This window comes from Emys orbicularis, chromosome 10 (genome assembly GCF_028017835.1).
Source record: "Emys orbicularis isolate rEmyOrb1 chromosome 10, rEmyOrb1.hap1, whole genome shotgun sequence".
Lineage (NCBI taxonomy): Eukaryota > Metazoa > Chordata > Testudines > Emydidae > Emys > Emys orbicularis.
Window position 1 is genome coordinate 2,890,627 of NC_088692.1, and position 22,457 is coordinate 2,913,083.

General features: G+C 48.0%; 1 protein-coding gene across 1 annotated transcript; it reads right to left on the reverse strand.

Annotated features, from left to right (window-relative positions):
- Window positions 1-1,983: 1,983 nt before the first annotated feature.
- Window positions 1,984-18,497, reverse strand: SLC5A11 (solute carrier family 5 member 11). Its single transcript, XM_065411804.1, has 15 exons — window positions 18,366-18,497; window positions 17,305-17,376; window positions 16,356-16,460; window positions 15,713-15,772; window positions 14,749-14,853; window positions 13,063-13,168; window positions 12,058-12,138; window positions 11,380-11,585; window positions 10,270-10,405; window positions 9,474-9,581; window positions 8,655-8,805; window positions 7,958-8,126; window positions 6,807-7,022; window positions 5,701-5,863; window positions 1,984-2,204 (listed from the first exon to the last, which is right to left on the reverse strand). Exons 1-15 carry the CDS (start codon window positions 18,495-18,497, stop codon window positions 1,984-1,986), a joined length of 2,031 nt encoding a protein of 676 aa, XP_065267876.1.
- Window positions 18,498-22,457: the final 3,960 nt, after the last annotated feature.

Here is a 22,457-nt window from a genome sequence, read left to right on the forward strand (position 1 = left end):
GGGGCGGGGGGGACGGGAGCGCAGCGGCGTGTGGGGCAGAGCGGGGACGGGAGCGCAGCGGCGTGTGGGGCAGAGCGGGGGCGGGGGGGACGGGAGCGCAGCGGCGTGTGGGGCAGAGCGGGGGCGGGGGGGACGGGAGCGCAGCGGCGTGTGGGGCAGAGCGGGGGCTGGGGGGGAAGGAGCGCAGCGGCGTGTGGGGCAGAGCGGGGGCTGGGGGGACGGGAACGCAGCGGCGTGTGGGGCAGAGCGGGGGAAGGAGCGCAGCGGCGTGTGGGGCAGAGCGGGGGCGGGGGGGACGGGAGCGCAGCGGCGTGTGGGGCAGAGCGGGGGCTGGGGGGACGGGAACGCAGCGGCGTGTGGGGCAGAGCGGGGGCTGGGGGGGAAGGAGCGCAGCGGCGTGTGGGGCAGAGCGGGGGCTGGGGGGACGGGAACGCAGCGGCGTGTGGGGCAGAGCGGGGGAAGGAGCGCAGCGGCGTGTGGGGCTGGGGCTCCGCGCGAGGGGGCTGCAGGGGCCCGGCTGAACTCTGCCAATGGAAATAATCAGCCCACTGCTGTATCTGACCAACTTCATCTTCAGCCCGCAGCAGCTGCTGGGACTAAACCGCAGCTGCCCCAGCGACAGGAGCTGGTGCCTGGTGCAGACACTCACACGCAGGCTCTCGGGCTATTGGAACAAAGGGAAGGGCCCTGCCTTCGAGCTCCAGTTATTTGCAATGCTGAAGTGATTCTTTAGTACTCCTGTCATCACAGCGCTGAGTTTTTATAACCGTACAGGTCCAGTTAACAGGAGCAAATGAACATGCCCTTCGCTTAAACTCATCATTGTGCTGCAGAGGAAACAGACTGAGGTAAAATGACTAGGAATGCAATCAATGGATACATTTTCCTGCTGGCTACTGACTCCATGGAGAATAATAAATATGTTTTTATTAACACTGGCAAGGGATTTTTAAAAGGACAATACATTACATTGCTCATAAAATACTCTGGTTGTAATAATACCTAATTTATTTAAAAAAAAACCTAAAGAGACACTGTCAAAATCTTCTATACACATATGATAATCTCTCTGTATGTGTGTTACCAACAACCCCGACATTATTATCTGAAAAGATTTAAGCAGCCTAATATACTCTTCAACACTGGTGCTGTTTTACTTTTTGAGCCATACACTCACATTTGACAGTGAAATTGTCAGTTTCATTTTCTAGTCCACATACACTACCCTCAGCCTTGTGTTTGGATTTACAGCCCTGCAGAAGATTTAACTTCCCATGCTAAGAAACTTATTAACTTTTTTAAAATGTATGCAAACAATTAAAAAAAAATCTATATTAATTGTAGTGCCAACTGTATTACAGAAAAGCCAATGGAACCTATGAGCTGTACAACATAGGCACACACACATTTATCCATGTACATACATTTTGGTGTAATGTTTTGTTTTCCTTAATGGATATAGTATCTCTATATGCCAATACTGTCACCATCACTACAGTATCTATGTACCTTGCAAACATAAATATTGATCCTCACAGCACCGCTTGGAGGTGGGGAAGGATTATTACCCATTCTTACAGATGGGGGAGTTACGGCACAGAGAAATTAAGTGCTTTACACAGGTCAGGCAGATATCCTGAGTCCCTAGTGCTTTAAGTGCAAAACTATCAAGATGTGAAACATAACCAAACAAACCCCTTCTGCCTTCCAAACCTCCCCCCACCCCTTACACATGTATAGCCTATCACTGTCTGGGGCCTGATCTCATTGGTGCTGAGCCAAAGGTAAAGAAGCTCAGCAACTCTCAGGAGCGAGCCCTTCGTTAAGTGTAACTAAAATACTTCAGTTTTTTTCCTATGAAATGTAAGAATGGATTACAAATCACACTGAACCATCATTGATTATATTATTATTATTTACACCAATCTTAATTTGGGGGCCTAAGATTAGTTGACGGTGTCCCTTGAATCATCTGGCAAGCTGCTATGCGAAGTAGCCCCAGAGGAAGATGCCGGCACATATGCATAGTATCAAGTTGATGTTCAGAATGTGTTTCACCAAAGGCTGCTCATCCAATGAAGCCACAGCACGTTCAGGGCTGGTAGGAGCTGTGTTCTCAGGAGGATGTTCTTGTTTGCTCTCCATCCCACAGAGCCACAAGAAGACTCTCATTGGTTTAGACCCTTTCTGAGTACCAGTCACGCCTACAATGATAGTAATTAGTGTGGTAAAAATTTTGTCCATGGAACAAACTCCAGTAACACAAAGAGTGTTACAATCTTGTACAAATCATTTTTGACATTACTACCCAGAAAACATATCAGAACTCTTCAAAGTGACACGTTCACTCCACCAAGCTCTAGGTAGCCATTACAGTCATTTCTATTTGTCACTTCAGTGTCACCCTGCTCTAAAGCTCTGAATTCAAATCCTGCCATTCCAAACAGTTTAAGGAATGGTATCAATTAGCCAAGTCTAAAAACATGGCTGTGCTCATCATCTTCCGTTTGTTTCTGTATGCTTGAACCCACTTAGGGCCAGGGTTAGAGCTTGTGAATGCAAGTTCCCCAAACTCTACTGAAGATTAGGGCATGCATAACCCAACAGTAAGCAGGTAACAGTGGTGCACGGGGTTGGGGAGAGGGCAGGGAGGAAATTAGAATGCCAGTCACAAAAGACTAAAGTCCCAGCAGCTGGGAATCAGCATTCTAGTCTAGTGCATTGACTCATTGCTCCACTTCATACTAATTTCATTGCACATAAAGGAATATGCATCGGCCAAGGCTGCAAAGCTGCCTAAGCAATAGTGCAAGTTTTGCAAAACCTGACAATCATCTCTGGGCGTATGAAAAGGGCAGGATCAGGATCTATACAAGTGTGTACCTAACACTGGTACATCAAGCCACATTAAAAACAATAGAGGGTCCTGTGGCACCTTTAAGACTAACAGAAGTATTGGGAGCATAAGCTTTCGTGGGTAAGAACCTCACTTCTTCAGATGCAAGACTTGCATCTGAAGAAGTGAGGTTCTTACCCACGAAAGCTTATGCTCCCAATACTTCTGTTAGTCTTAAAGGTGCCACAGGACCCTCTGTTGCTTTTTACAGATTCAGACTAACACGGCTACCCCTCTGATATTAAAAACAATGTTTGCAAACTCTCCTTTGCAACCTGCCAAGAGCTCAACTCAGGGTTCTGTGTTTCCCCTGCCACTAGAGCTGGTCAGAAAATACCAATGAAAACAGAAATGGAATTTTGTGAAAACTTTGGCAATTTTTTTTCCATTTTCCAACCAACTCTCCCTGCAGCAGATACTAACAGCATTATTCCCTGGTGCAGAAATAATGGGTTCCCTGCTCCATTGCAAGGATATGTGATACCATTAAAAGATACAGAAGAAACATAGCCCTGATCTTTAGTCTTTGTAGGTAAAAAGTCTGTCAGCACTTTGAAGATACAGAAATCTTCATAATCAAAAAGGCTGACAAAGGAGGTGCTGTCATCACCATGAATAAGTTGGAATATGAACAAGAGGCTGCTAGGCAGTTCTCTAACTCCACATTCTACAAGCCATTATCCTCTGATCCCACTGATGATTACCAAAAGAAACTACACCATCTGCTCAAGAAACTCCCGGAGAAAGCACAGGAACAGATCTGTACAGACACATGCCTAGAACCCCGACCAGGTGTATTCTATTTGCTACCCAAGATCCATAAACCTGGAAATCCTGGACGCCCCATCATCTCAAGCATTGGCACCTTAACAGCAGGATTGTCTGGCTATGTGGACTCTCTCCTCAGGCCCTACGCTGCCAGCACTCCCAGCTATCTTCGAGACACCACTGACTTCCTGAGGAAACTACAATCCATCGGTGATCTTCCAGAAAACACCATTCTGGCCACTATGGATGTAGAATCCCTCTACACCAACATTCCACATAAAGATGGACTACAAGCCATCAGGAATAGCATCCCCGATACCATCACGGCAAACCTGGTGACTGAACTTTGTGACTTTGTCCTCACCCACAACTATTTCACATTTGGGGACAATATATACCTTCAAGTCAGCGGCACTGCTATGGATACCCGCGTGGCCCCACAGTATGCCAACATCTTTATGGCTGACTTAGAACAACGCTTCCTTAGCTCTCGTCCCCTAACGCCCCTACTCTACTTGCGCTACATTGATTACATCTTCATCATCTGGAAAAGAATGCCCTCGATGAATTCCATCATGATTTTAACAATTTCCATCCCACCATCAACCTCAGCCTAGACCAATCCACACAAGCGGTCCATTTCCTAGACACTACTGTGCTAATAAGCGATGGTCACATAAACACCACCCTATACCGGAAACCCACTGACCGCTACACTTACCTACATGCCTCCAGCTTCCATCCAGGACACACCACACAATCCATTGTCTACAGCCAAGCTCTAAGATACAACCGCATTTGCTCCAATCCCTCAGATAGAGATAAACACCTACAAGATCTCTATCAAGCATTCTTAAAACTACAATACCCACCTGCTGAAGTGAAAAAACAGATTGACAGAGCCAGAAGAGTACCCAGAAGCCACCTACTACAGGACAGGCCCAACAAAGAAAATAACAGAACGCCACTAGCCGCCACCTTCAGCCCCCAACTGAAACCTCTCCAGCGCATCATCAAAGATCTACAACCTATCCTGAAAGATGATCCCTCACTCTCACAGATCTTGGGAGACAGACCAGTCCTCGCTTACAGACAGCCTCCCAACCTTAAGCAAATACTCACCAGCAACCGCACACCATACAACAAAAACACTAACCCAGGAACCTATCCTTGCAACAAAACCCGATGCCAGCTCTGTCCACATATCTATTCAAGTGACACCATCATAGGACCTAACCACGTCAGCCACACCATCAGGGGCTCGTTCACCTGCACATCTACCAACGTGATATATGCCATCATGTGCCAGCAATGCCCCCCTGCCATATACATTGGCCAAACTGGACAGTCTCTATGCAAAAGAATAAATGGACACAAATCTGACATCAGGAATCATAACATTCAAAAACCAGTGGGAGAACACTTCAACCTCTCTAATCACTCAGTGACAGACTTGAAGGTGTCAGTTTTGCAACAAAAAAACTTCAAAAACAGACTCCAAAGAGAGACTGCTGAACTTGAATTAATATGCAAATTAGACACAATTAACTTAGGCCTAAACAGAGACTGGGAATGGTTGGGTCATTACACTAATTGAATTTTTTTCCCCTCATGTTAACTTCTCCTCACACCTTCTATGGGTCATCTCGATTATCACTTCAAAGTTTTTTCTTCTGCTGCTACTGATAGCTCATCTCAATGATTGGCCTCTTACAATTGGTATGCGTACTTCCACCTTTTCATGTTCTCTGTATATATAAATATCTTCTGTCTGTGTGTTCCACTCTATGCATCTGAAGAAGTGGGCTGTAGCCCACGAAAGCTTATGCTGAAATAAATTTGTTAGTCTCTAAGGTGCCACAAGTACTCCTGTTCTTTTTGCGGATACAGACTAACACGGCTGCTACTTTGTAACCTAAGAAATCTGAAAGTAGCAGGAAGATGCATTTAACATTTCCTGCCTCTATAACCTTTACAAAATGCATAGGACTGATTTTAATTGAAGCGCATGCTGTATATAGTAACAGGGCACTTACTTGTATTGTCATTGGAAATATTTTCAGGAACAACGCTAATATCGAGCTGGGCAGGCGGACACTCAGACTTACATACGCCACTTCCAGTATCAGGAGAAGTACTGACTGCTGGGTGTTTCTTGGCTGGTCGATCCCAGCGTGTGAACCAGGTGAGATGACTGATCTGTCGGCATGAAGAGCATTGTTAAAGAGAACTGCTCCTATGTTTGTTTAAAGGGAATACCTCAGCCATAAGGCAGCTTTGAGGGGTTCTTATATTTTCTAAACACTTGGGACCAAATTCTGGTCCCCCACCTGGGCAGCCCCATTGGAGCTGGGGAACATCCAGCGCTGATAAGGTACTATGGAAATAGATACGAGGAGGCCAAATGAAGCAAGAAAAGTGCTGTTTATCCAGATTAAACCTTGATCTGAAACTTGCCTATTTTACTTCACTGCTACGTTCCTGATGATGAGGGTTACTACTAGAACTCTGCTGTGATGTGTCATACAAAACTAAAAGCAGAGAACTGAGTGTATAAGTTTTAGAAGGTCTTTGTGATGTTCTTTCATCTCATAGTATCTGGGATATCACACATGGATCCAGCACTGGATGAGGGTTTATAGTCTCTGTATGCATTGTGGAGTTAGGCAGACTGGCAGGAACCTACTTCAGAGGAAGCAGGCGGGTTGCTTTCACTGTGCTCAGATAAGATCTAGGTAAGGGATTCCATAAGGAAAAATTATCTCACTAATCAACTGCAGTTCTTTGAGAAAGTTAATAAGGTGACCCAGTGGCCAAAGCTTCTCAGACAATAATATGATGAAAGAAGCAAACTTGTCATGGATTAAAATACACATATTGGGGTTTGAGACCCTTGTCCAGAGCATCCAGGTGTTGGCTGCTCCTGGAGGTGGGATTCTGGACTTGAGGGACCAGTGCTGTCACCTAGCACAGCAGGGAGGCAGGATGCCAGACTAGACAGACCTGTGGTCTGATACAGTATTACAAGTGTTCACATGTGTACAGGAGGAATGAGAACGTCCATCCCCATGGGTGCATAATGGGGGGCCTTACTGGATGTCCATTAAAAAATAGTGAAAGAAACCTGCTGGGGGAGACTCACCATTTCTTCCGAGGGAGGTTCTGTGAGCAGGCTCACGACCACCACAGTGACTGTCGTGATGACACTGAGGATCATGGAGAAGTACAGGTAGTGCACATATCTCACCACGGCCGGCCGGCGGTCTGGCTCCCCGCATTGGGGCTGCAAGTAGATAAAGTCCAGCACCAGCCGGATGAAGCCCAGCAGCATGCCAGTCAGCAGGCCCCAGAACGCACCCTAGGAAATGAAGATCATTCCTTGATGGAACAGGAAACATATGTCTACATCCTATCTGGCGACGAAGCCCACGCTGGCTCTCAGGCTGAGTGCTGGCAGGAGTGAGATATGCTACAGTCACAACCGTGACATTCTGATCAGCACATTCTCTGGGGGGGAGGGGAGGTTTACTGGGCTTTTGGGAGGGTTTCTGAGATCCCCTTCATTTTCTCCTCCTTATGCTGTTCTCCCTTATACACACATAGCACCCCACTTTCTATTGACCTGCCCTTCCGGTGGAGGAGAGCCACTATCTAGACCTGCTGGTGCTGTTCAATAGCCACCAGCTCCCACCTCTGCAGCACTACCCACCCCAATGGTTGCCCTAGTCATGGGCTGCTTTAACTGTGGCTGCTGCTTCATAGGAGTCCTGCCAGCAAAGGCTGCCCTGAGGATGCTCCAGAGCCTGGATACAACCCTTCCCCAGCCAGCGTTGCCCTCTTTTGGGGTTGCACTTGCCAGCTCCAGTTTCCCCAGAGGAGTGGAGGTTGTGGGCATCTTGTGCCACTGCGACTCCCCCCTTCCCCGCCTCCGACTTACTTTCCACCCCCATGGACACCAAGTCCTGGGTTACACCAGTGCAAGGCCATGGCTTGCAAATCTCTGCTCCTAGGTTTGTGAAAGGCACCTGGCAACCTTTGCCTTCTCTCCTAGAGCAGCCGAGGGAGCTGCCTGAGAGCAGTAAGAAGTGCTCCCTGCTGCATGGGCTGCGTGGCCCCAACAGAATGCCCCAAGCATGAGTCCAGTCACTCCGCAGAGCGCCCACAAGGAGAGGCAGAGCAGCGACACGGTGCAGCTGTTCTAGCTGCCTGGCTATTTGTCCGTGTAGACAGCGGAAGTACAGGCTCGTACCCGGCACACAGAGCACGGTGTGTCAGACCCTGCCCAAGTGTTACCTTTTCATTCGTTCTCTTCCAGAAACAGCCCAGGATGAAAACCATGGCGACAGGTGGCTGTAGGTAGGAGCTGATTGTCTGGATATAAATGAATAGCTGCCCCCCTTGGCTGGCCTGAACCAGCGGGATCCACAGAATGGACACCACCACGAGCAGCAGCACAAACACCCTGCTCAAGAAAAAGACAGTGTTATTGCTGGCCTTTGCCCCTTCCTCTGCATGAGGGTCTCCCCTCTCAGGAGAGCCTCCCTCCTCTCTCTGAAATCTGCCCAATGGTGCTCCCCACCATCCAGCCTTTGTTCATCTGTACTATGTCCCCTTGCCTGTCTTCCGTTAGAGCTCAGCCTCACACAAACACCCAAATCTAGATGCTGTTGCCCTCGTGTGCCTTTCTGCCACCTCTGTCTCCTAAATCCTGGTTCTGCTGCTATAACTTACATCCATTCGCTGGGCCAGATTCATTCTCATGAGCAACCAGGGAAAGAAAATGTAACATTGGCAACAGAAAAAAAAATACCATGGACTGGAAGAGCCAAATTCTGCTCTCAGTTATTGCAGGGTAGGTCTGGAGCAATGGGCTCTGAAGATGAAGGAGTTGCTCTCAGTTTACACCAGGGCACCAGAGAGCAGAGTGAGGTGTGAAAGATCCCCAGGACAGGCTCTGTGATTGAACACGCCATGCCCTAGAGTTCCGTACCTGCCGACAAGCATAAGTTCCCACTCAGAAGAACGGGGCCGGAAGTGCCGCCAGAGATCCATGGTGAATATGGTGCTGGAGCTGTTAAAGATGGAAGTCAGGGAGGACATAAGTGCTGAAATCATCACTGACATCATGAGGCCCCTGAGCCCTGAAAACAAAGGGAGAGGCATGTTCGCTCTAGTAACAATGTACAGACCGCTAAGGGTCCAACTTCACCCCCCATCAGCCAAACCTCTCAGACTAACGGCTGCAGCTCCCTTCTGAACTCAGCCCTTCCCCTGTGCTGAGGGACTGCTGCCTACACTGCCCTCCCAAACGTCCTGGACAGCAGGTGACCTCACAGGCCATATGAACTTGTCAGTCTTTCTTCTTGGACCACTATAGCTCTGTCTGCATGGGCAGAGTCTTTCCTCTCCTCTGGTAGCTGGCTGGCTCAGAGAGGCAGCTGAGATGCAAGGAGGAGACCTGATCCATCTGCTCACTCCTTTGTTATAGTGATCGTGCTCCCCTTCGGGTTACAGGTAACTCAGTACACTTGGACACTACGATGTCCTCATCCTTTAGGGAACTAGTCGTGCCCAGGTGATAGAAGTAGACTTCCTGAATGCTGGATGCCTTGCTCCCCAGCAGAGGCCTCTCACAGCAGCTGCGCACCCTGTTGCATGTTATTCCTTTTTCGTCACTATACCATCAGGCCCAATATCAACCCCAATATCATGACTGTAGTCTATTCTCCTCCCCGAACATTTCCTACAGTCTGTGTTTTGGTTGGTGTAGGCCCTGTCCATGTTAGTTAGCGGCTGTGAAGCTCCTCACCTAGAGGCAGCAGTTCTATGACCAGTTTGGGGTAAGCAATATCAGAACAGCCAGATGGGTTGCCACAGATTTTCTGACAGATTTCTGGGTCTGCACAAGCCACCAGGTCTACAATAAACACGGGGGAAAGTAATCCATTAGTTACAAGAAACAAATACATCCAGACGGTAACCATGGAGTGAAACCCATCCAGCAGATAATGAAATACACACACATTCACAAGAGTAGCTCTAAGCTTTCCCCTTTCTTATCTTTATCTTCTGCCAATTGAAGTAGGTTTAGTCAAGATTTGCCTTAACAGCTCATTTGGCTTGTATGCCTGACTCTCTTCTCTGAACCTTGTCCTTTTTTAAAACTAATGCTGTTCACCATGAGAAAACAGTGACTCCCTCCAGACATGTGCTAACACCCACAGACGTGCATGCTCTCTCTCTCTGTGGCTTAGAACATTCAGGGAGCAGACTTTAGGATTTTTTCTTTTCTGAGTGCCACAAACATGGGGTCCAGAGGGAACATCATCGGGGCAGCTCTTAAAGCTGGATTGCCTCAGGAAGCACCTGAGACCTGGGACTTGTGTTCAGGATGAAGGGGTGTGGTCCCTGGGGAGCAAGGGGAGTGTAGATTAATAGAGTGTTGTCTGAAAAAAAGTCTATTATGAACTGCAAGTCCATGCTCCTGGCAATTGAGCTGCTACAACCTTTTAGCTTATTCTGGCGGGTCTGTCACTTATGCACTATATAGAAATCACAATCTGTAGAGACAGACGCAAGGAATATTTCTCTCCTTCAACTCTTACCTGGGAAGAGAACCCGGCTGATCATGCCTGGCATCACCATCATGAAGAGAGGCAAAATTTTCAGATAGGAGGCCAACAACGAACCTCCTTTGGCATGACAGAGGTTTTTAGCTGCAAGGGACCTTTGAACAATGACCTGTAAATCAGGAAAATAGTTTGATCCAGTGCTTTGCAGGGAGAGTACATAGATGCAAGATGACGTGATGTATGTTTCTATTTATAATTGGACATGCTGGTTCCAAAAGCACCATACCGGACCTCTAGGGCCAGACTCTGTTCTAGATTGCATTGATTTAACTGAGAGGGAACTCAGACCATCATCATCATGAAGGATCTGATCCTGCAAAGTGCTGAGTGTTCTTAACTCCCAGCGGCCGTGCCGAACCTTGTAGCATCATGCAGTGAATTAGCTAACTCACCTGTGGTGCTTTAACTAGCGCTTCTTGCCCTTATGCAAGGGAAATCTCATTGTGTTCACTTCTAACCCATATAAATCCCTGTCATCATTTTTCTCCACAGTTTGTTCTTTTTTGGACCCTGTGTATCTTATACGCCTTGACACGTCTTGTCAGGTCAACAGGACTACTGCCTCACAAACCAGGGCACGGGTAAATTTGCTGACATCCCCTAAATTGACCCTCACTCTGTAAAAAGAGTTCGATAAACAAATCCGCCAGAAATATCTGACACAGATTTTGTTATGATTCTGCTCTTCCTGGCACTGCTGTTTACAATTGGAGAGACAGCAACTGGAGCCCTGCACAGCCTGAAGGGGGTGGGTTCACACAGAATTCAGACATGCCCACTTTATAGTTTGGGGTTTACATGCCCCTCATGTTACATATCTGAGTTCAAATGAGCTTCAAAACTCTAATTTAACTTAGCTGCAGGTGTCAGATTTTGTCTGGTTTGAGGTTGAAATCATCAGATTTCATATGGTTTCCACAGAAATAGTAAACCAGCCCAGGTTCTGGCCCGAGTCTGGGTTTTGTAATGAAACTTGGCCTTAGTTGCTTGCGATGAAAGTTCTGCATGGTTCTACAGCCAGCCAGGTGGCATGTCTCAAAACCCAACCTGAGGGTTAACCTTGTGAAGGAAACATTGATCTACCTGATCTGTACACCAGTACCACAGAGATGGGATGGTCATTCCAATCAGAACTCCTGGCCAGGGAAGGTCAGAGGTGACAGGGTCTCGGAAAATGTGGAAGGCATCTTCTCTTGGTAAGCCACAGCTACTGTTTCCTTTGTGGCTACTAGCAATGGCTTTAAAGTATTTGGCCTGCAAACTTTCAAGCCCACCAATTTTAACAAAGCCTAAAATGGGAATAGGAAGCAGTTACCACATTGATCAGGTTCATGCTATTATTTTCACTCTCGGCAGTTTGCTCTGTATGATCCCAATTCAGTGTCCATTGAAGTCAATGGAAAGACTCTGACAGACTTCACTGGGAGTTGGATCAGGACCTACAATGGCAAACCTGGTTTAATACCATACGTTATTTGGCTAGAGGAGGTAATTGTTTGCTTTGATATGAATCTCAGACCACAGGGTGTTTTCTGTTTATTTTTGGGGGGGTTCATATCTTTCATGGAACACCCCTACACTTTTCACCCTACAAAGAACTATCACAAGATTATTTGTATAGAAAATATTCTAACATGAATGTCTATTTCACAAGATGCACTGTATAAACGTTAAATGGCTTGTTCCAGTGATGCATATTTGCAGTGATTTGGTACAGGAACAAATGTATTTTTAGCAGTAAAATCCCAGAGAAGTACTCACTGAACCCCATAAGAGTTAATCCCCCAGCCAGCATGATGACAGTCTGCAGAGTGTCTGTGTAAATCACAGCTGCCAGGCCACCTAAAGAAAAAAAAATCAGAGGGACAAATTGTCGGGAACTGGGTTTGTTCTGTGTAATAACATCTCCTGCTTTGCAAAAGTCTCTTGGCCAGTAGCATAGCCAGAATGCTTTGGCTGACACAATGGGATGTTTTGTGGGTTGTTTTGACCACTTTGTGGGATGGTTTGGCCAATTCCCAGGGCTGATACTTTGTCTGAAATGTTGCATGTTTTGAACCACAGTGAGTCAGTGTTTTGTAACTAGAAACCCAAACTCCATAGCAGAAATCTCTACAGGAGATGCATTGAAAACCACAAGGAGGAAGGACCCGATTGAAACAGAAGCTGCTTCAAAAAGACAACATAACAACAAAAAGGAAGTAGCTGTATGGCCCATATCGCTGGGGGTGAGCGCTGCAAGAAGAGAAACTTCCATTTGTTTTGGACACACATTTCACTTCCTTCCTGGCACCATTTCCATCCAAGTTGTGAAGATATTTCCCACATCACCCTGCCTAGTGCTGTGTGTGGCTCTCACCTATACACCCATAAAGCGAAAAGGAAGAAAAGTTCTGAGCAAAAACCTTCAGTGTGGCTCCACTTTGAGCCAGAGAGTGCTGTGCACAGATCTGGGCTGGCTTTAAGCAGGCACTTTACGCCAGCCTTGTAAAATTACACTCACCCGCTCTCACCTGGAGAGTAATTTTTTTGACAAGTGCGTTACTATAATTAGTTTTTTCATTATAAACAGTCGTCTTGGTAAAGGGCAGGCGGACAGATTTAGTGCCTCAGCTAATAAGGAAGTACTTTATAGAACGGTACCTTGTGGAAACTGCTGAATACTTATTACACGGGGAGATGGATGGTACATTGTTCGGCTGTTCTCAACCCATTAGCAAAGATGTATGACATTGCATTCCTATGACCTGAAACACAGAGACGCACCTGCAACAGTGTAAACAGCAGTGATTGCCAGCAGACCTATGACAGCAACGTAGAGGTCCCAGCGTAAGGCTTGCTGAATGAACAGGGCCCCAGCATACATATCAACCTAATGGAAAAAGATATTTATAAGGGTTACAATGGTGACAGCTCCGTGCGTAATGCCAGACAGCTGAGTGGATGCACAGTGTACACTAAGCCAACCAAACCTTGTGTTTCTCAAGGACCTATTCACTTTTCATGACTCCCTGTTTTCTATCAATCTTAAGGGCAGCTGCTCCAACTGGCACATAAACCCTAATCTGGCCTCACCTCCTTCTCCACACTCCTCATTAACAGCCAAGCTCAATATAGTTTTGAAATACAGTTTAATGAGGAAAATGCTCATTTTGCACGGGGGGGAGGGAGTTTTCCATTGAGAGAGAGCTGAGTTCAAAGAAGAAATTACTTTTATTGGTGGGGGTCGCTTCTCCATTCCTCAGGAGCAGTGGGCACGGGATGAGAGCCAAAGAGTGAGGGGACAACGAGGGTCAGAAACTGGAGCAGCCATATGTGCTGGAGCATGGGGAGTTCTGAGGACAGTAGCCAACCAGAGCTCCAGGGGTTGGCATAGTGCAAATTCCTTTCCTCTGACTGGCGTTGGATGAACCTCAGCAGGGGTTTCCACAGTGTGCTGTTATAGAGCTGTGGGTTAGGAACTATGCAGCCTCCTTGTGTCCCGGTGGCCTGAGGTGGTTGCTCTGCAGAAGAGTTTGGTATAAATGCAACCTGCAGACCATGAAAGCATGTATATGTGCAAAGCCTTGATGACTTTGGCCAGCTGTAAATAAATAGGCCTGTCCCATTATTCCCATTATCCAGCAACTGGGGATTAGAATGATCCAATTTCTCCCTCAGAAAACTTGTCATCAGAGATTTGAAAAAAATAGTTGATTGTTTCCATAAAAAAAACCCTACCGAGGACCAGCCACCTGGCCCCAGTCTGACACCATAGGCATCTTCAGTTTCAAGGAGGGAGGGGGGCGAGAGGCATGTGCCAGTCTACCCTTCCCACTGCTGCCTATAAAAGGAAAAACACCCAGCTAGGAGTTTTTCTTCTTATTTTGTCAATTCAAGCACTATGTGGTGGTTAATTAACAGCTGGCAAGGCCCTGCACAAAGGGTGAATACATCACTCATTTAAAGCATTAGAGCGAACAGGAGCAATAAATTACTAAACTAGGCAGCCAGCAAACTTGCTCCTTCTGCCAGCCGGAGGGTGCACCCCACTCCCATATGCTCCTATATCCTGCTGCTGTCAGAAGAAATGTACAGAGAGGCTAAGTCAAATTAACTGAGCAGATGCCAAAAATCTAACAGACAACTCTCCAATGAAAACGACTCCTTCCCCTTGACTGGACTGGTGTGCTTTGATACATTACCAAGCTCTCCCTCCGACAGCAGCAAACATTCAAACCATTCATGGCAAAGCTTATGGATCCAGGAGTCTGGCACCTAACGTCTTGAAAGAATTGAAATCCATCCCTTTTCTCCACTCTTCCAAGACTTTTTCATAATATCACTATCACTATAGCAGCGAGGGGACCAGGACTCAGTTGCACTTATGAGTCCCATAGATTAATACAGACATACTCTTTCAAAGTGAATTCTAGTCAGTCCTCTTTCCTTCTTACTTACTTACTTACTTACTGATATTTTGGTGAATATATAGATAAACAAATAGAGAATTGCCAGGAAGATCTGTATTCTTTTGCCACCAAAGCGTTTCTGTAAGTACTCAGGCATGGTTGTAACCTGCAGGGAAGGAGATTGTATCAGAGGAGGCAGAATACAACAACTTCCTCTAAGTAACATATAGAGGCATTGGTACAGACCTTGTGTGATTGACAAACCCTGGCCAGTTGCTGTGTCTTGGCATATCTGCTGGGAAATGTCTGTCCCTCTCAACTCCACACTCTTACACAATGAATGGTCACCAATATTTTGCCTCTAGGGTCTGGCACAAGGTCCAGTAAGGCTACTTGATAAAGGAGCCTTCACAGCCTTTAGAAATTGCAAAAACACAATCTGCTTTGTTCCCTACTTCATCTGGGAACTGTGCACCCCATGTGGTTCCCCTGGCTAGCCCTACCTAGCAGTTCTTAAGGCATCACCTGTGCCCCAACTTGGTAAAGCCAGACTTGCCCCCAGTCGCTTGGCAGTGGCTCTGGAATGTCAAGTGTCACCACAACCTCTCTCCTCATCGTTGTGTCAGGGAAGCACCATTTCCACCTGAACTCTAGCCTCTGTCCCTGAAGTCTCATTTCCGAGGAGGTGCTTGGAAGTAGCTCTTGCTTTTGGCAGTGGGACATGGCATTGCTCCGATGGGCTCAACACGAGTGGGTCCTCCTGTCCCCTCTTTCATCCCCTTTCTAAACCATGTTTTTTCATCCATGAGATCTCCTGACTGATTTCCTTTCCAAGGTAAATCTTTCATGGGCTCTTCTCCTCTCAGTCAGTACATCAAGAGAAGAACACCCCTGCACGGGAGTCCTGGAACGCTGCTGCTTCGGGAACTTTTACCCGCAGCACAGGCCTTTGTAGTAGGTTCAGCATTTAAAAGGATGTTAAAAAAGCAAGTCACTGATACGCATAGTGTGGCCCATTGACTTACCCCAGCTGCTATGTAAATAGGAAGAAATAGCCAGGCCAGCACCAAAACACAAAACATTCCCTAGGAAGGCAAAGGAAACACAGGTCAGAGATACTGAAAAATGCTGCTGTCAGTTGGCTAATGCCCACGCATGCCTCTATGTGTGTGTACACACAACTGTCCAGCTGTGATTCAAATACCCTGTATAGCTAATAGCGATTCTCTAGCTCATGTAGTAGGTCATGGGGTTTTGGAGCTAAGGGATCTGAATTCTATTCCTGCTCTTCCTGTGAAGTTTCAAGGAGCCGCTGTATGCAGCATAGTGACAACCACAAAGACCTACACAGGCACAGGTTTGTTACAATGCTGACCAAGGATGTAATGTTGCCCAACATCAGTGCCCCTGTATGAGCTGCAATGCCAAGCAGAGTGGAGCAGATTGAGGACCCTGACTCTGATATGTTAGATCAACCTGAACTATCCTCGTTCATTAGAATAATAAATATAAATATAATAAATATCATATCATTAATTAATATGGAAACAGTTTCTGCCTCTTACATAGCTGCAGATGGAGCCATGTGGGTGCAATACGGTAAAAGCTAGAAAGGACCAAGCCAACTTCCAATGATATCGAGAGCAGTTCCTGCACTGCAAAACTTACGTTCCACTCGTACGCCGTAGCAGCGATTCCCGACGCTGCCCCTGATCCAGCCAGGCCTATGAAATGCCCACTCCCAACATTACTAGCAAACAGGGACGCACCCACCTGCAGAGATAAAGAGGAGGCTAGTTCTGTGTATGGCATAAGGCATCGTTCTCAGACCCTGGAAGGAGCTCTTAGCCCAGCGGTGGGGGGTGGAGGGGTCTCAGAAGTGAGCCATATGTAAATAAATGGAGTGGGCCAGTGTCTCCCACTGCACTTAGCTCGCCATTGGATCCATTCCATGTAGACTTTGCAGAGCCCCAGTTCCCACAGGCCAGACTGCAGGTTCCTCACAATCCGTGGGAACTGAAATCCCCTCCCTCCTAGCCCCTGCTGCCTTTTCTCTTCGCCCCATTCGCTCGCTGACACCGGTACTGCTGTCAGACCTCATTCCTTCCCTCCTGCTCTGTCACTCATCTGTCAGGTTACATGGAAGCAGCCCGCTTCCTAGCTGCGGCATCACGGTCCCTTCACTGGGGAGCCTCAAAGACAAGCAAAGGGGCACGGGATGAAACAAAGAGAAACGCCAACTGATCAGTTAGCTGGTTATGGCTTTATTTACTTCATTATGATCAGCACATCCCAAATCAAACCCCTACCCCTACCAGACCAGCTAAATGCCCCTTCCTCTCCAGAGACCCAGCCACCCATGCCCCGGAAGCCCCAACCCAATGTTTAAGGAAATAGATGAGTCTTGCAAGTCAGCAAACAGGAACTGTCTTGGTGCAGGAGGTGGGGGCTGTGACAGGCATATTGTTGGATGGAAAGTGCTCCCTCCCCATAGGCTTTGGAAAAGCAGGTCACAGGCTCTCCTGTTCTGACCACAGAGAGACATGCCAGTGGGACAAAAGCACCGTTCAGTCTCACTGTGACATAGTGGAACAGGCAATTTGATGGAGACACTTACAGGCCACCAAACCATCTTTCCTCCAGCCAGGAAATAACCCTTCACCGTGCTTCGTTTTGTCTTCCACATGGACTGGGAAAGCAGAAAAACAGGACAAAAGCTTTAGAACTCTCCAAGTTCTGCTCAGAACGTTACAGAGCACAGCAGTTTCCCCAGAGGGACACTCTATACTGTCATCCCCACTGGACGTGGGTGAGTTTGTTATGGCAGAAGAACCCTCAATTGCTGCAGCTACAGGATCCTGTGTGGCAAAGATCTGAAATAGTTGTTGAGGGAGGAAGGGAACTGCCACCGGGAGAGGTTTAGGTCTGTATCACATGCAAAGTTTTTTTACAATCTCAGCTTCCTGGTTCAGTGTTTTCTGCAATAAACGTCATGATCACTCCAGATGCATGAGGAATGCACGCAGATTTGGGTCACTGATTAGGGACATCACTTGTTTCAGATGTACCTGAGAGGGACACGCAGGGTTAGACTTAGAACTCTGGACTCTCACTTTTTATTGTCTTCACTTATCGTATATCACACTACATGAGTTTTGCCCCCATATCTGGAGAGAGCAGCAATTCCTGTCCAATCTCGTGGCAGCTGGGTTGGCCTTTTCCTGTGATAGAAGGCATGCCAGAAAGTTGATGTATGGCCTAGCTACAGTTTAAGAGTACTTGTAGTATGCAGGATCTGCGATCAGAATCTTATTGTCAAGCCGATATGATTTCCTGGATAGCTCTGTAGGAGCCTAACATGTGTGTTGGATTCTGTCCAGGCTAGATACCAAACATTAGCAATAATATTACATTGTATGTCTACACCTCTTCCATCGAAAGATCCTCAAGTGTTTAAAAAAAACATTGACCGTGAACAGCACTCCTAGGATCCCTAGATCTGGTTGAACAGGTGGGAAAAACACAAAACACTGTTGTGCTTTTGATTTGGTCAGTTGATGCCAGTGAAGTTAGGCCTGATGAAAGCCTTAGTAAAAAAATTAAAAAGTGCTACTTGTGCAACCATCACCTTTAAATATAACAGGACACATAAGAAAGGATCTAAGAGCATCTCCTTACCCACAATCCAACCGCCAGGACGAATACAAAGTACAGAACAAGAACAACAATGTCCACAGCCTCCAAGTTCTGTTGGGGAAATGTGTTCCAGTTGGGAGTGACAGAGGGCGGAGTGCTACCAGGGGTCTCCATTGCATCTCATACGGTTTCAGTTCCTCTCTTTCTTGATGCATTTATCTGTTGAAAAGTGGGATTGAGAGTTATAGGGACCTGTGTTGTTACGGCAGCGACGGCAGCGCAGTGAGGATGCTGCCCCCATCCTGAGTTGGGCCAGCAGGGGATGGTGTCTGAAACTGGTGGGCGGGCTTTTCCTCTGAGCAACTCGTGTTACCTTTGTGCAGCAGCTCCTACCCTGTGCTGTGGGAAGCGGAGCAACCACTGCCAGATGGGGTGGGAACGGTTGTTGGTCTGGAGGGGCTCTGTGGCTGCAGGTTTGACAGCACTGTATGCACTGACCTTGGAGAGAAGCCGCAGCCACAGAAATGCCTGTGAATAGCCAGAAGAAAGAATGAACTAAACAAAAGCTGAACAATTCCTTCCATGGAAACCAGGAGAGCGGGGGTGATTGTGAACGCCCAGCATCCCGATGGTTGGTCGCTCTGTGCTACCATCAAAGGGCCCGGCCCAGATTCCAGGGAAGGACAGCGGGAGTCTTTCTGTTGGCCTTTACTCGGAGATGGACTTGGGCCCAGGAGGAGAGAATGTTTGAACCACCTCACAAGTGAGTCCAAATGGCTGGCGTCCAGGCACTGGCCGTGCCATTCCCTTACCATCCCGCATGGCAGGAGGGGGAAATGGGAATGCAACAGCAGGCGCTGAGACAATATACCCGCAGCAGGGCGGGGGGAAGTGCGGAGGCACCAGGGATGAGCAGCAAACCTTGCTTGTGTTGCTTTGCTGCTGCCAAGCACAGCACTGACAGGTTCCAACACCTAACCAGAGGCTTCCACAAACATTCCTCCCTCTGCCTGCCACAGACCCACTCCCCAGGGAGGGGGGAGGGGATGATATATTTGTTTGTTTTCCACTTAAACAAAAGCTCTTTCTTGTAAGCCCGGCCCAGGGGGAGGTGGCACCGGAGGGTGAACAAACCACGGAGTGTCCTGGCCGGGATCTGAGAACTCCGCTGAGTGAGCTGAGAGTGCCCTGCAATGGCCAGCTTGTGCCATGTGGAGCATGGGCACAGAGCAAAGACCTTCCAGGAGAGGTGTCCTCCCCTGGGGAACGAGCTGAACAAATCTACCATTCGGTACAATTGCGTCCCCTGTACAGGCAGCACATTTGCTCTGCAGAAGCACAGGGAAAGTCCTCTCTATGGGGCTGCTTTAGCCATAGCCAGAGAAGTTGCCCCAAGCAGCTTCCCTTCAGTTTGATGGTGGGGCTTTAACAAGGGTTTCCCAGGAGCCCCCATGACCCCCCACCAGCGCATCACTGCCCAGCTCCCTAGTGATTTACCTTTCCTTTCCCCGCGGCTGGTTCTCTGAATGGGGACAGAGCGTCCCTTCTTCGGGGCTCGCTCTGCGCCCTTCGAACGGGTCAGGGAGCTGGACTGCAGGGCGGTCCTTTCCAGGATGGCCAGATCCAGCCTTTGCTGCTCCTCGCTCCCTCGTCACACGCAGGCTGGAGCCTTTGGCCTCTTGTGCCCAAAATGGGGCACCTTACGATGGCACCCCGCCTGGGAGTGGGGAAAAACCGACGCCCCCAGCAGGAGAGGTGGGCAGTCTCACCCAAAAGGCCCCAGAGCGTGTGCTCTGGCCCAGCGCTCAGCTCCTCTGACAAAGAGGCTCTTATTGCCTGGTGCTGTGGAAGTGAGGAGCAGACAAACGAGTTCTGCCTCAGAAAGCCCTGAGGAGGTGAGAGCCAAAAGAACTCCTTGTCTGTGGGTGTCAGTTTCACCACGGCCACTGGCCTCGCCCACTTACCGGTACAAGGAAACAAAGCAGCCTCTCCAAGGGACCAGTCAGCAACTACCAGCCCCAAGCATTACCTTCTCCCTAAAGAATTGCTTGGAATTGTCCCCAGCCAGGCCTGTCTCTGGCGTGGCTAGTTTCTCATGCCTGGATGAGTGACAGAACCCAGAGAGAGTGTGGATTCTCAACAGCTTGTCCACCATCCTCACACACTGGGGCAATGTTGCAGCGGCACCGCAATACAGTGTCCCATGACAGCACAATGGAGTGGTTTCATCCCGTTAGCCAAATATTCAAAGGTGCCGGCTCTAGCCAGTGCCCCTTGTTGGGCTCAGTCCTCCGGCATATCCTGCTTCAGGAGTAGCCGCATTTGGTTCATGCAGCTGGAGGAGAGTTGAATGGTGAGCACCACTCCCAAAGGAGCGATGATCCATTACCTGCTTTCCATCACCAGCATTTGAACACATCCTACTTACTGCTACTTCTGTCTGACATGCCTATTGCCCCTTTCACGTAAAGCATTTACCATAGAATGGCCGAAATCCCAGGTGATGCTCAGCACCCACAGCTGCAACTGAAATCAAGGTGAGCTGCACATGCTCAGCACGATGCAGGAATTATGGCTTTTTGTACAGGAGTTGCTTCACCCCCGAATGCAGCTGTTGGTAGCACACAGCCAACACTGCAGTGGTACTTCACAGCAGGAAAGAAAGGAAGCCTCTCACAGGAGGAGAGGCTGAGGGAACTGGGATTGTTTAGTCTCCAGAAGAGAAGAATGAGGGGGGATTTGATAGCAGCCTTCAACTACCTGAAGGGGGGTTCCAAAGAGGATGGAACTCGACTGTTCTCAATGGTGGCAGATGACAGAACAAGGAGCAATGGTCTCAAGTTGCAGTGGGGGAGGTCTAGGTTGGATATTAGGAAACACTATTTCACTAGGAGGGTGGTGAAGCACTGGAATGCGTTACCTAGGGAGGTGGTGGAGTCTCCTTCTTTGGAGGTTTTTAAGGCCCGGCTTGACAAAGCCCTGGCTGGGATGATTTAGTTGGGAATTGGTCCTGCTTTGAGCAGGGGGTTGGACTAGATGACCTCCTGAGGTCCCTTCCAACCCTGATATTCTATGATTCTATGAAGTGAAGATATATATATACTCCGAGTGGAATGCCAAGGGGAATTTAGATCCTGTGGTAGGTATTTGCTTACTGGTCTTTCCATAGGATCCCCCGTAGGACAGCCTGCCTGGGGGCAGGGAGAAGGTTAGTAAACTCTGATGCATCTGATTTCAAATTCTATGTGCGCCTTGAGCTAGTGGAAAGTTTGACTGTTTTGCTAATTCAGATCACAACCGAGTCTCCCGTAGTTCCCTTGGCATGAGCTGCAGTGCTTCGCTAGTCAGGGATTGTGAGCAAAGAACATCTGTGGCATTGAAATGAATCGGTTGAAGCCAGCCCTTTATCGATGGCCTGGGAGAGAGGGCAGCCCATGTGGGTGTCTCGTAACCCGCCGGGATTGTATCACTTCTGTTGCTTCTTAAATAGGATTTTTAAACATTCCTAATTCCTTTCACCTGCTAAAAACACTACAGACGTGGAAGGGATAAAACTGAGTCCACAACCAGAACTGAACCCACCTACTAACTGCGACCATCCCAGACTCAAGCAAGACACTGAAAAGGAACTTACCATGTTCAGCTGGGTCCCATTCTGTTCACTTGCACTAGGCTCCACCGACCAACCGCCTGCCAGCCCACGGGGCAGCTTAAATATTGCCAGGGAACCAGGAATTGCCAGTGAAGCTGTTAACAGTTTCACAAGGAATGAGAAGAAAAATGTGTAGGGGGATAGTTAAACTAATTCGTCCTAGTTACTGTTTCAGTCCCTCTCTCCTCTGGTGTGAAGTCTGTGCCATTCTCACTATAAGGGCTTGTGGGGTCAAACTCCAAAGTGTGCGACTCTCTTGAGCAATCGTTCCAGCTAAAAGGAAGATGAGTTACACTGAGGAACGGGCTCTGCCAACCTCCCAAGATGAACTCCCCAAGCCCTAAGGGGAGCTGAAATCCAGCTCTGTATCTAAAGTCACAGCTAAGCCCTAGATCTGTAAAAAGCAGGGGGGAGAAATCCATCTCCCCTTCACCCCACAATCTTGGGGCAGGGTGAGTGCTCAGAACACAAATCCAAAATCT

Bases quoted from the DNA above. Each gene is read 5' to 3' on its own strand.
- SLC5A11 (XM_065411804.1), bottom strand. From the start codon at position 18,497: ATGGAGACCCCTGGTAGCACTCCGCCCTCTGTCACTCCCAACTGGAAC. The intron at 16,461-17,304 runs GTAAGTGTCTCC...TTATCTCTGCAG, and splicing joins GAAAGATGGTTTGGTGGCCT to GTGGGTGCGTCCCTGTTTGC. The intron at 12,139-13,062 runs GTGCGTCTCTGT...TTTTTTCTTTAG, and splicing joins TGCTGTTTACACTGTTGCAG to GTGGCCTGGCAGCTGTGATT.